Source organism: Camellia sinensis, chromosome 12 (assembly GCF_055761805.1).
Source record: "Camellia sinensis isolate YWXY chromosome 12, ASM5576180v1, whole genome shotgun sequence".
NCBI classification, from domain to species: domain Eukaryota; kingdom Viridiplantae; phylum Streptophyta; class Magnoliopsida; order Ericales; family Theaceae; genus Camellia; species Camellia sinensis.
In genome coordinates, this window is record NC_138972.1 from 94,640,621 (window position 1) to 94,654,891 (window position 14,271).

General features: G+C 35.0%; 1 protein-coding gene across 1 annotated transcript; it reads left to right on the forward strand.

Moving 5' to 3' along the window:
- Nucleotides 1-2,931: 2,931 nt before the first annotated feature.
- On the forward strand, nucleotides 2,932-4,271 carry LOC145804638 (protein FAR1-RELATED SEQUENCE 5-like). Its single transcript, XM_082899281.1, has 2 exons — nucleotides 2,932-3,950; nucleotides 4,038-4,271. Exons 1-2 carry the CDS (start codon nucleotides 2,953-2,955, stop codon nucleotides 4,183-4,185), a joined length of 1,146 nt encoding a protein of 381 aa, XP_082755407.1. The 5' UTR covers nucleotides 2,932-2,952; the 3' UTR covers nucleotides 4,186-4,271.
- Nucleotides 4,272-14,271: the final 10,000 nt, after the last annotated feature.

Here is a 14,271-nt window from a genome sequence, read left to right on the forward strand (position 1 = left end):
GAGATACAAATTGATGTATATTCCTAAATAATTGACAATATTTTATCAAAAAATATTATGCAATATGCAATATATATGGGTGTTTAAGAGGTGTCCCACACTCTTATTGAACTTTTGAATCTAAAATCTAGATTTAGGAATATGTGGTTACCGAGTTATCAAAAAAATGATCCAATAGTCCATCCAATCAAATAATATATACATATATATATTATTTTGTTTCTTTCTAGATCTTTTTTTTTTCATCTTTTAAGTGTTAAATCAGTTGGTGTTGGTACATTTGTTTAACTGTTTATGTAATGGTTATTGATTCTTTGAACAAAAGTAGTACAGTTTCATCTCTATTATTGGTTATGTAGTTTGTTAATGTGAAAAGATGTGCAAAATAATATTTTTCATACATAGATCCTTCCTTTTCGCCCCATAATCATAAATCTCCTTAAGTATTGTCTTCTTTACTGACTCTGTTTCGATGTTCTGTTGTTGTTTGTCACAGGTCCTCAATTTCTACATCTTAACGTAGAAGTGAAGCTATACCTCCTCCCTCCCTCCCTCCGTAGCAGTTGCATTGGCAGGTGTGCTTTTTAATTTGTTTACTTTTAATTAATAGCAAGTCACTGCCAGGTGTGCTTTTTATTTATTTGTTTATTTTAATTGATAATAGGATACTTGCAAGTGTGCATTATTTAGTTATTTTCTTTCAATAAATAACAGGGCACTAGCGGGTGTGCTTATTTATTTGTTTGATTTTATTTAAAGTAGGGCACTGGCAGGTGTGCTTTTTTGTTAATTTGTTTTATTTTAATTGATAGTAGAGTACTTGCAGGTGTTTTTTTATTATTTCCATTCAATTGATAGCAAAGCATTGGTGGGTGTGATTATTTGTTCATTTTCTTTTAAGAATTGATAATTTATAGCAGAGCACTGGCGGGTGTGCTTTTTTCTATTTTCTTTTAACAATTGACAATTGAAAGCAGAGCACTGGCAGGTGTGCTTTTTCTATTTTCTTTTAACAATTGAAAATTGAAAGCAGAGCACTGGCGGGTGTGCTTTTTTCTATTTTCTTTTAACAATTGATAATTGAAAGCAGAGCACTGGCGGGTGTGCTTATTTGTTCATTTTGTTTTAATATTTGATAATTGAAAGCAGAGCACTGGCGGGTGTGCTTTTTTCTATTTTCTTTTAACAATTGATAATTGAAAGCAGAGCACTGGCTGGTGTGTTTTTGAATTTATTTCCTTTCAATTGATAGCAAAACATTGGCGGGTGTGCTTATTTATTTGTTTGCTTTTAATTTATAGCAGGGTACTGATGGATGTGCTTTTTTATTTATTTGTTTCATTTTAATTGATAGTAGAGTACTTGAAGGTGTGTTTTCTTATTATTTGCGTTTAATTGATAGTAAAGCACTGGTGGATGTGCTTATTTGTTCGTTTTCTTTTAAGAATTGATAATTGAAAGCAGAGCACTGGCGGGTGTGGTTTTTTATATTTTAATTTATAGTAGGGTACTTGCTGGTGTATTTTTGTATTTATTTGCTTTGAATTGATAGCAGGACACTGGCAGGTGTGCTTATTTATTTGTTTGATTTTAATTTATAGGAGGGCACTGGCGGGTGTGTTTTTGTGTTGATTTGTTTGATTTTAATTTATATAATGGCATTTACGAGTGTACTTTGTTATTATTTGCATTTAACTGATGCCAAATCTGCACATCTGTTGTCTATGTGCACATCTGTTGTCTACGTGCACATCTGTTGTCTATGCGATTTGTTATGTAGATATGACGGATGAACCTGAAAGTAGTAGGCAGAAAGAGGTCAACAGTAAAATTGACAATCAAGTTGCTCCGGATGGCAAGGATGATGTTGTCGATGGGAAAGAAGAAGGGTTAGCTTCCCAAACCTATGATTGTTTACGAATGCTTACTGAGGTTGATGTTTTGCAAATGAAATTCAATTCAGAGGAGGATGCTTATTCTTTCTACAATGCATACGCTAGGGTCATCGGTTTTAGCGTACGAAGAAGTAGGAAACGAATTTGTGGAGACAACAAATTTGTAGAGAGTAGGAAATGGGTTTGTTCAAGGGAAGGTGTAAGAGAGAAGAAATACTTACAGCGTGTGGAACGGGTGAGAACTCCCAGGGCAGAAACTAGACTTTTTTGTAGTGCCACATTTCGTGTGCGTTATGACAAGACAATTAAAAAATATGTTGTGACCCACTTTGTAGGGGAGCATAACCATCCCTTGGCAGCACCACACTGCGTCCCTTTTTTGTGGTCACATAGGTTTGTAACAAGTGCAGACAAAGCTCAAGCAAATGCCATGCGCAATGTGGGTATGACAACGAGTCAAATCATGGATTTTATGGTCCATCAATCAGGGGGTTATGAGAAGGTGGGCTTCATTCACAGAGATTTGCACAACCAGTTCCAAGCTGAGCGCAAAGTACAACTCGCAGAAGGGGATGCAGAGGGTGCCTTAGGATACTTATCAGCTAAACTAGATGCAGATCCATTATTTTTTTTCAAGTACAACGTCGATAAGGATAACCGGTTGGACAAGATTTTCTGGGCAGATGGTAGGTCTCGGATGGACTATGCTGCATTTGGTGATGTATTGGTATTTGATACAACTTATCGTACAAATCAGTATAAGAAGCCATTTGTGATTCTAGTTGGCGTGAGTAACCATTTTATGACAATCATATTTGGATGTGCTTTGTTGCCTGATGAGACAATGGAGACATACACGTGGGTGTTGGAAACGTTAATGGAGGCCATGGATGGACAAAGACCCATCTCTGTTGTAACAGACGGTGATAGGGCAATGTGTTAGGCAATCGAAAGAGTTATTCCAAATTGCAGACATCGTTTATGTTCTTGGCATCTGGAGAAAAATGCCTCAACAAATGTCCACATACCAGAATTTACTAGTGATTTCGCGCAGTTGATGTTAAAGAAATGTCAAATTGTTGAGTTTGACAATGCGTGGGCTCGTATGGTGAAACAATACAAGTTGGAGAACAATAACTGGGTGTTGGAGATTCACTGCAAGCGTGATAAGTGGGCTGAGGCGTATCTTCGTGGTCACATGTTTGCTGGGATGAGGAGCACTCAACGTGTCGAGGGTATGAATGCATATTTCAATATGTTCCTACAACAAAAGGTAAAGTTGTACGAATTTGTAGCACAATATGATAGGGCTCTTGCTAGGATGCGTGTTAATGAGGCAGAAACAGAATCTAAAACAGAGAATAGTTTCCCGGTTTTGACTACGCCATTGAGAAGTTTGGAAAAACATGCAGCTGAGCTCTTTACTCGGAAGATTTTTTCATTGTTTCGACGTGAAATCAGCAAAGAGGGTAAATTGTTTGTGATGGAAAGAGTTGAGTTGGAGGATCGTCGCACCTATCGTTTTGGTGAGTACAAGGCACCAACAAGCACATGGACGGTTGAGTATTTTCCAGCAGATATCACAATAAAATGTTGTTGCTTGAAGTTTGAATCGTTTGGCATCCCTTGTTGCCACATGGTTGCTGTCATGAAATCTGAACAATTAATGTGTATTCCACCGAGTTGTATCTTGAAGAGATGGACAAGACGTGCTAGGTCAGGATATCAACAACCAAGTCTTACCCAAATTTGTAGCACCCTAACACAGACAGCCCGGTTCGGTATACTAAGCTCATGTTTTAGTGAAATGTCATATTATGCCTCACACGCAGACAACGATTTTGAAGAGGCAAGGGAAATGGCTTTCCAGATGACATTGAAGATGAAAAAGCGCTGGGCAATGCGAACAAAATATAATACCGAGGTTGGGGACAAAAATATTGCACCCAAACTATGTGGCGTTGGTGATCCTAATGTAGTGAAGACCAAAGGGAACCCTGGAGGGACATCTTCTATGGGTAAACCTCTAAAACCAAGGCGCTGTGGGTATTGTAGGTATGGTACTTTAATTGCATGTCCTTTTTCCATCCTGTTGCATGTACATGATTATTAAAATTGTTTATGTGTTATTTGCTACTGTAGGAGCATCGGACACACGAAGCGAACGTGTAAAAAATTGGCTTCAACTAGCCGGAGAGAGGGTAGCGACTCAGACATTGAAACATTCTTGAACACAGAGTTGGAGCCCCACATGGAAGATATTGATGAACCGACAAATTCTCAAGTGTAGTTTAGTTTTATGATGAGCCTTATAGTGATTGATACATTGTTTTTGCAAGGAGACATTAGTGCATATTAGTTACGTTTTGTTGATGTCTTAGGTGTTTTTATCTTTCACAATATCCATAAATTCTTAGTTTGGAGAATCATTTAAAAAATAAAGGTAAATAACTCCAAATATGTTTGCTCGAATATTGTCCTTAAGTTGGATGAGCTGTCCTTACGTTGGATGAGTTTACAATCACTAGTAATATTGCAATGTCTATCTCTCTCTCTCTCTCTCTCTCTTTTTCAGCTCTATTATTTGTTTTTCTTTTTAATGAATAACAAAGAATGCATAAATATGGCTATGTCACCCCAAACGTGTGGGGCTCCCTTCATATTTCAGTTTTGATTTTTTGAAATTGCCTCGTTTTCTTATCAAAATTGACATTTGTCTACGTTGTTCTACTTGTAAATTTCTTAGTTTGGGGATTCATTTAAAAAATAAAGGTGAATAAATCCCAAATCATTTTGTTGAAATACTTGACCGGTATTTCGGAAGTGTAAGCCTGCTAGACCTTGGAGAATCATTTCCTGATATGTAGTTGTAATATCTTAATCTTAGTTTTGACACTCAAATTTAGTGTGATGGTTCGTTTTTTGGTTTCTTGGCACTTATGATTGGTTTCTTATGCTTAAAATATTGGCATTAAAATATACAATTGCTATCAATTTTCTCGTCCTGTGCTTTGAAACTGGGCACTTATGATTGGTCTCTTTTTGTTGAATGTTTTTATCCAATCAGTCTTTACTTTCTTTCCTGCCTGCCTGTGTCTCAGGCAATTTGTCATTTTTCTAAGCAGACTAGTGTGCAACTCAGTGCCCAGTTTACTTTTTGTTTTTGTTATTTGTGGCCCCACCCCCAGGGAAAGAAGGCAAAAGGATAGTCATAGAAGTTTTGGGTAATTGTATAACCTGTTGTTCTTTGCCACCCTTTTGTTTTGGTATATGTCCTTTGCAATTGGTGGTGGTGTGCCATATTATTCCTTATTGTGAGAATTTATGTGGACAATTGATAAAATCTTGTTTAACTTCCTTGACCCTATCTCAGCGGTGGCCCCGGTGGATAGGCGAAACTAGTTGTCAGAGATGGGGGCACCGAGGGGGGTCTTGGCAGGGGATGGTGTGGGGTTGTGAGGAAATTGGTGCTGGAGTCGCTGACGAAGGTGTAGATTAGAGGGGAAATGAGGAGAAGGAAAATGATTGGAGTGTAAAAATTCTAAGGACTGAACATGGTTGCAGCTTGTTGTGTTCTTTTGGACCTGTGGTGGAACCCAACAACTGAAGATCAAGCAATAGATAGAGCCCATCGGATTGGACAGACCCGTCCGGTTACAGTTTTACGGTTGACAGTAAAAGATACATTTGAAGATCGCATTTTAGCTCTCCAGGTATTATTTTTTTTGCTCCAATCTTGTGGCCTGTTTTTTTCCATTGTCAATGTAAAATTCGTAAGATTTTTTAAGGTAGTGTAGAAATGTTCACCATCTGCTGTCACATTATTATTGGCACTGGATTTGTTATGCTTGCTTTTACTTTTCTTTTCTTTTTTTCTTCTCATTAATTGTTTGCAATGAGTAATTGATTTTATAATATGATGAGACTATGATTGAGAACTTTTGTACTTGATTAACATATGGTAGTAGAGGTATTTTAGATGTTGAACAGGGTCTTTTATAACAGCTGGTGAAGGCATTGGTGAGGATAAAACTGATTTACTTACTAGTAATGGTTGCTTGGTTTCTTGAATGAACACCATCTTTACAAAATTTATCATTCCTTAATTTTATTTGTAGCCCAATTAAACCTTAGTAGCATTATATCGCAATTTTATGTAAAGGGAGGTTGGTGTATTTATGCCAAACTTGTGAGATTCAATGTAATTTACCCATATAATAATTGTGGATGAAGATCCTCTCACACCTGTTGTAAACAATATTTTATAGTTAGTGATGGCATTGTTTACAGATTCAAGTGTGTAGAGGGTTATTATTATCCGACAGGTAACCGAATTATTGAAATCTGAATAGGACATTGCTACTTCATATATTTTTCCCTATTCCTGAGAAAAGCTTTTGTTATGTTAAATCAATCACGTACATTTGGCTTATGGTCCAAACTTAGTATCTGTATTCTATATCTCCTTTCAATGCTGATGCTGAGTACTCACTTTCTGTTTTGCAGCAAAAAAAAAGAGTGATGGTTGCATCTGCATTTGGCGAGGACGAGACAGGTAGTCGTCAGACTCGGCTTACAGTAGAGGACTTGAAGTACCTGTTCATGGTCTAATTAGGGTATTCTTTATAGTGTAATTCAGTGCTCATAGTTCAATAGATTCATTATTATTAGCAGCAGCAGCAGCTACACAGTCGAAGAAGCTTTTTCTAACGATAGATCTTTGGCAGTTGCTAGAAAAGAGCGGGCTTCATTTGACAAAGACATCATGCGATTTGTGGGAAGAATTGACATGATCCGATTTTTTTAACAATTGATTTGTGTCACATTTTGATTGTATAGGATTTGGAGTTCAATAGCCAAGTACTGAATATAGGAGCCCAGTGGAGATTCTTTTTTTTGGTCTGAATTGTAAATGCTTTTCCATTTCTTACCATACAGATATACTTATAACATCGCTTTGATCCGGAAATGTGATTATATTTTATTGTGGTGGTTCTTTTTTTATTTGTTCTATTCTAGTGGTTATGTTTGATGACATTATGGAAGAACCTTAATGGTCTGAAATTTGTTTTTGTTTGCACCAACTCATGTTTGGGAGTAATGTTAATAGTTTGGTCATAACAGCTCATTTTTGTTTATGCTATCATGCTGATGTTACTATAGTAGCTGGATGCTCTTCTGGATGGATATGATACAATGTTGCACTGGTTTAGTTGATGCTCTGGCACCCTAAGGTGGGTGCTTATTCCATGTATTTATTTTTGTTTTTAGTGATTTACAAAAAAATATTTTCACAATTTTTGTATATTTTTAAGTGTATCTACATTAATTTGATTTAAAAAGTTAAAAAAATAAAATAAAATATGAATTTTAAAACAAATTGTAAAACAATCAAGATGAATTTTTCCTTCTTCACTTGTAAAACAAATTGTAAACAATCAAAGCCTTCGTATGAATTTTTTGAGTGATTGTAATTGTAACAACTAAGAGTACTGCTTCACAATCTTTAGCACTAAGTAGATATTCCATAGAAATTGGTAAAAAAAATCCAAAACAAATATACTTATTCAAGCATCCACAAAAAATTGCCAAACCAAGTTAGTTACATTTGTCCAAGCTTCTTCAGCCATAAAATATGCTCATAATTGTAAAAAAAAAAATTAGTGGCAAAAAGGATGTTTGTTATCAATCTTTCTTTTTCCTTTTGGCCTTCCGGAGCCTAACGTACCTGTTCAAAAGGAAATTACATAAGTAATGAGCTGAGCTTATGAAGGGCATAAGTTGTTCATGGTTTGGGGACGTACCTCTCTTTGTATGTGTCCAACCGATCCATAACATCAATATACTTACTGTTCGACAAATCTTTCACTAGGTCGACTAGCAGCCTAAACCTTTCCATCTTATCAAACTGAGGAAATAGAACAGACAATATACCATCAACAATACCATCATATGACAATGTCATTGTAGTAGTGTAATTATGTGGTTAAACATGAAATAGTCACCTTGTGTATGCCGGTCGGCATGACAACACCTTGCATATACTTTATGACGAACATATCACAGTCATAACTTCATGAAAAGATGCATGCGAAGGTCAACCTTGTGTGTAATATTAATAGGAGAGCCAAAATTGGAGAGTGAAGGAATAATTTTTTTAGTATACCTATCAGTCTTATGTTGGAGACAAGGGTCTTTCAATCTCTCTAATTCAAATTCCTTGACGTTTGCAACATACTGCTCTCCAAAATAGTGTTGCAATAACAAATGCATTGTTTGAACCTATGCATGAGCGTAGTAATATAGATTATGATGTTTATTTTACCAAATACAAAAAAAAAAATTAATTAATTAAATGGCCTACCAGTTTCGTTGCCATTAATTCTCGACTTTCATAATTTGTGCGACTAGGACGCGAGTCAAATAGGTAGGCCATGCGATGTGCCATATCTATCTTGACACAAAACCAATGTTCTCCATTGTCATTCACCGGAATATATATCTAAGCAACAATAATAACAAAACTTAGTGCAATGTTGCCCAACCAATTTAGAAAATGAAAAATAAATAAATAATAATAATGCCATAAAACAGATATTAAAAATTTAATAATAGCAGTACAATGGAGAGGATATTTAGAATAGTCGTGCAAAATGTAAGAGTGCTTGACCCATTACTTCTTCACAGGCATGAAGCTTCCCAGTGTATCGAGACTCCCCAAAATATTCGTCGCATAGATTTGCATGGTCCGTCCCATTCAAAATATGTTGCTACATTCAATAATGTACAAGTATGCTTTAGTAAGTGTACATCAACACCCAAACATTAACATGACACACTATACTACTCACCGATACATATGTGGGAAAGTACCATGTACTATGACACTTATCCGGAAAAAGCCTTCTTTGGGCATTTGTCAATTTTGCTACAACTAAATTGATAATCTACAATACATGCAACAAATAATAATTTCAGACCTATATCATTGAAAATGACATCACATAGCAATATTGACATATGAAATGAACACTTACGGAACCACGAATCCAGGTTTTTGGTTGTAATGAGCACAAATCTAAGCGGGTGGCAAGTTCAATCGGCGTGTAAAACAGCTCCATCACCACAATATCCTCACTGAATCATGTGAAAATTGAAGGGTTAAACTTAGTGTTAATTGATAGAGGAACATATAAACTCAATAAAATTACCTGTCTTCCAAATCCTTATCGAAGCAATATTCCTTCAGAATTTTTTCCTCGGCAGATAAAGGACATGGCCTTACAATTCGTGCAGTGGATGACTTGTGAATGTAACCCAATACATAAATAACAAATTTTCAAACTTCGTACAGTGTGTTATAGGGGATTGGAGATCAAGAACAATAACAGAATGAGTAATAACCTCAATAGCATCGAAATTGGCGCCAAGTAGTTTTCCAAGTAAGTTCAAACTCTACCACAAATTGCAACCAAAACATCATTAAAACCAAAAATCGTGAAATAGAGTATCACAAATGAATAACATCGTATAATACATATATAATCTACATGACTTACTTGATCAAACTTATCATCCTTTGTATCGAGAGACGAATCTGCTGCATTGAAGTCAAGTATTGTTTGGGTTGGCTTTTTTGGAATGGCTTTTCTCTTGTTACTAGCGATGGCTATATAAGGTGACTGCACATATTGACTTTCCACCCCCTCATCTGAACGTCGAGTGCACCGACCACCATATGGACCAGTTGATGAACTAGATTCATCAACAAGTTGGAGTTTTGGATTTTTTTTTCCTTCGCTTATTCTTCAATTCCACTGTCATTTTTTTTTGCTTATTATTCCTCCCTTGTATCTGATGTGTAATGGAAGCACCATTTGTATCAGAAGAACCATCAATGGCATAAAATAATGGTGAATTTGTTACTTGTTTTTGAACCTGGGTGGTTTGATCATGAAGATGGGAATCCAATTTCAAGATTGATGGTGCGAGCAGAATTCTATTTTCATCCGTGTTTTTTGATGCTTCCATAACAGCAGGTTCTGGCAGTAGCACAGGGGTGACATGTTCCACTGTAGGTAGAACCGTAGATTCTACCACAACATCATGTTTTGGCGGGAGCACATTGGTCACATGTTCAACTATAGGTACACCTGTAGATTCTAGAACTCCATGTGCAACTATGTCAGCTAATTTATTACATTGGTTGTGATCCACTTCTCGTTGCTTTGGCATTTGTGGTGTCTCCAATCTTTCCATGACCTTGGGAATGGAAGAATTAGCCATTCCACTTTTAACAATGACAACTAGTTCTTCCAAAATACTTTTAATGTCACAAACAGTCGTCTCAATTTTTGAAATCCGACTATCATCAATATTTTTCATTCCCTCGTTTTGTACTGATGGTGGCATTTGCTCTTCAACAACAAAATTAACAGCAACCTATTTAAAGACATGTTATGGAGAATTTAGTTTTCCATTTCAACATGAATAAAAACAAACAAAACCAAACCTAAAAGAAAAGAAACAAAGGATGACCTTCTCATTCTGGTAACCTCCTGAATTTTCGAATAGTTTCAATGTCTCTTTTATTTCTGCATCGCCCCAATCAGCCAAGCAAGGGACCGATCGAGCACGAGCAACATGACAACCACTCGGAGCAACACGATCAAAGTAAAACAACTGCATCACAAAAATGTATGAATTTAACACATACTATGCAATGAAATAGGCATTAAAATCAAGTATTTATAACAAAACAATTATTAATTGGTTGCAAGTATACCATTATAAGAAATAAGCATCCATTTGGTTGCGATTGACTTTTTGAACTGTACTTGCGTAAACCACGAACAAGGAATTGAAGAGTGAACTTTGACCAATTATAATCCTTCATGCCATCCACATTCTGAATGAGGTGAATGAAGGATTGCTTAACAACATCCTTTGTGGTTGGGCATAAGAATGCACCTAATATATATAGGCAGCTCCATCGGTTTTGGTTAAATAATCTCTCAAAGCATTTAATTTGATAGCACCTTGGACAACTCCAAGTTCTTCAAATAGTTTGGGAAATTCTTTTGAAGATTTATTCAATTCTATGGTTTTCCCTTTGGCAGGAATGCCCAATAACTTGTGAACGTCTAGTTCTGTAATGAGGAGTTGTCAGCCATGAACATTCAAGGAACAAGTTTTGGGATCAAATTTTTGAATCAACCATTCACAGAGGTCATGATCAAGCTTTGTACATCTGAGATTCAATAGGCCCCCTAAACCACTGTTACTAATTGCATCATGTTGTTCCAAGCTCAATCTTTTGATTATTTTAACAATTGATCTCAAGGAAATTCGCGTTTGGAAATGCCACTGAAAAAGAATATAGTGGGTGTTAGAATAATTTAAGATAAACAACTTCAATAAATTAACAATAGTGTGTGAATCAATTTATGTGAGTATATGCAAATGCGAACATGTTATTACAATGTGTGAAATAGTTCATATTAAAACAATTCGTTTTTTGGTCTCCCTATATTTCACCTTTCTTGGTTTTGTGGGAAGGGGACCTTTCAGCTTGGCTTGCTTATCAACAACACTACACCTTCCCATCTCTTTGTAATCATTCTTCTCCTCCTTCCGTTGGGTTCTCCGTTGATGTCCTATGTCCTTTGTCATCTACATTGCCTCAAAAGTGAACATAATTGATGCTTGTACAAAAAAAACGGATACAAATAACATTAAATATGATAACAATATGTGGTAAGCAATGTGCAAACCGTGTCGGTGACTTTTATTTGTGTTTCTTGCTTGCTTTTGTTTTCATCTTTGCTACAGGTTCAACCAAATGAATAATAAGGATTAATATTTCAACCCAACATAACAAATGCAATTAAAATAAGAAATTGAATAGTGTGAAGAAATAATACTTGTAGAAGAAGAATGCCGGTGTAAATCGTTTGTGTATGCAAGGTTTGTTGCTTCCTTCGCTCATTGTGTATTGTTATATATTATCTACACAAGCAAATCGTGAAATAATCGTATGAGGAAAATATTAAATCAAGTTAGTCAATGCGAGAAAAGTACACAAAATAAAAGAAAAATAATAACGACAAACTGTTCAATTACACATTGTTTATAAATATAAAAATACAAAATAAAAAAAAATAAAAAAAAAATTAAATGAGGCAAACAAATAAACATTGTTGTTGATTAGATTAACTAGCATCTACTTTATTAACATTTGACACATCAAACTCTATTACTATATCGATAACCTCTAGAATTTGCTTCACATTTGCCCATATGCAACCAGCAGTCCTCCACAGCTTAGTTTTACCTTTCAATGTCCCAAAGGCTCCATTCCTCTCTCCCTCACCAAAACACCATTCTCCCCATCACCCTAAACACTCAAATTTTTATTACCATAAATGTACACACCACCGGGAAGGGAAAAACAAATCTAACAAAACCTCATACCAACTTCTAATCAATTTATGACTATCAGATGAATATGTATATGTTTTAACAAAAGCTTTATTGTCAATACAACTACAAAAGTTGAAGTTGTAAGTACCAATTTTCTTCTGTTGGACAAACTGTGTCAACAATCACATATTCTTTCATTTTAAAAAAATTAAAAAAAAAATCTATCCACTATCACAACAATATCAGAAAAAAGATTTGCTCTATGAATAAAAAAAAATGTAGGGCAGTTCCCTGAAATAAGACATGAGAAAAAACATGTAATACGTTGAGGCTGCCCACCAATATAATTTAGGCCGGGTGAAATTGTGTTCCCACACAGTTTACACTGAGAACCCATTTGGATTGGCCTCAGAAAAGTACACCAGCATTTTCAAATTAACAAGGAAAAAAAACAAATCAACAACAATAAATTCACTCCATTCCAATCAACAAACAATGACTTGCCACGATTAAAAGCACATCTAATCCTCAACCAATTCTTTCAACAGTCAATATTATTACTTGAATTTGATAATTTTTTTAAAAAAAGAGTACGGATTGATTTAATCACAGTTTTACTCAAATTTAAATGAAAAGAAGAAAAAAAAAATTTTAAAAGGAGTACATGATCGGGATTATATTTCTCATTCTCATATACAAACATATATATATATACGTATGTATGAACCGAAAGATTGTCGCACCAGGATTGCTAGGTGATTTCACACAGGTTTTTTTTTTTTCTCCTCTTGTTGCGGTTGGCCTCTTGGCAACCATTGTTCTGCTTTTAAAACTCATCAAATATATAACTCATATACATTAGGTTTCATATTAGGTACATATACTACGTTTTAAACACATGAACAACACATATATACAACCGAAAAATTGAATGAACACATAAAAATCCAAACAGACCAAAACAGGTTTAAAACAGGGAACTACAATCAACTTACATGAGTTTACAATCAAAGAAAACATACCATACGTCTCTACATCATGAAGGTGTTGGCTAGTAATGGTGGTGGCAGCAGCAACTGTGTGGTTTCCAGCAAAAAGGAGTACACGGCTGTAAGAGAATAGGAGGCTGAGAAAGAGAGAATGGGAGAAAAGAAACGTGAGGGACAAGGGTTATAAAAATTGATCTCAAGGGTTTCGTTTGGGTGGGAGCTTTTGGGTTCCCAAATAGGCATTGGTTGAGTTTTGAGGAAGTTTTAAATTTTTTTTTTTTTTTCGGAAACAAAATATATGATTATTGTAATGGAGATGGATTGACTTCAGCCCACAATATGGACCGGACCGTGTTGTTTGGGCCTTCTTTCAATACAAAACCCTTTATTTTGTCATGCGTTTTGTGTATTTTATTCAGAAAAAAATTAGATTGATCTGATAATGAATCCAAAAATTAATGAAAAAAAATTCAGCTTGTTTGGTTCTGGTTTTTGGAAAACATTTTTCATAAAATTCTACTTTTAAATTTTTCGTATTTTAATGTTTGCAATGACATTTTTTAATATTTTAAGCATTTTTTTTAAAGAATTCTAGACAAACCTAACATAAATACACTTAAAAAGTATAATATTTGTGAAAAAAAATCTTTACAAAATACACTAAATACCAAGAAAAATAAAAATGAAAAGTCAGTACATTTGTCGTATTTTTGCATACTTATTAATTTTTAAAATATTTTTTCACAAATGTTTTACTATTTAGATACATCTAAGTAAGGTGCATCTAAAAAAGTAAAAAAAATTACTTAAAATTTCAAAAATATTCACTAAAAACAGAAAAACACAAAAAGCAAAGAACTCAATTTTCAAAAGGTGAATTCAAAAAATTGAAACCGAACACACTGATTAGATTCTTTTCACTTTGGTCCAGATTGTAACAAATGTTATAGTTCTGTGATGGAAAA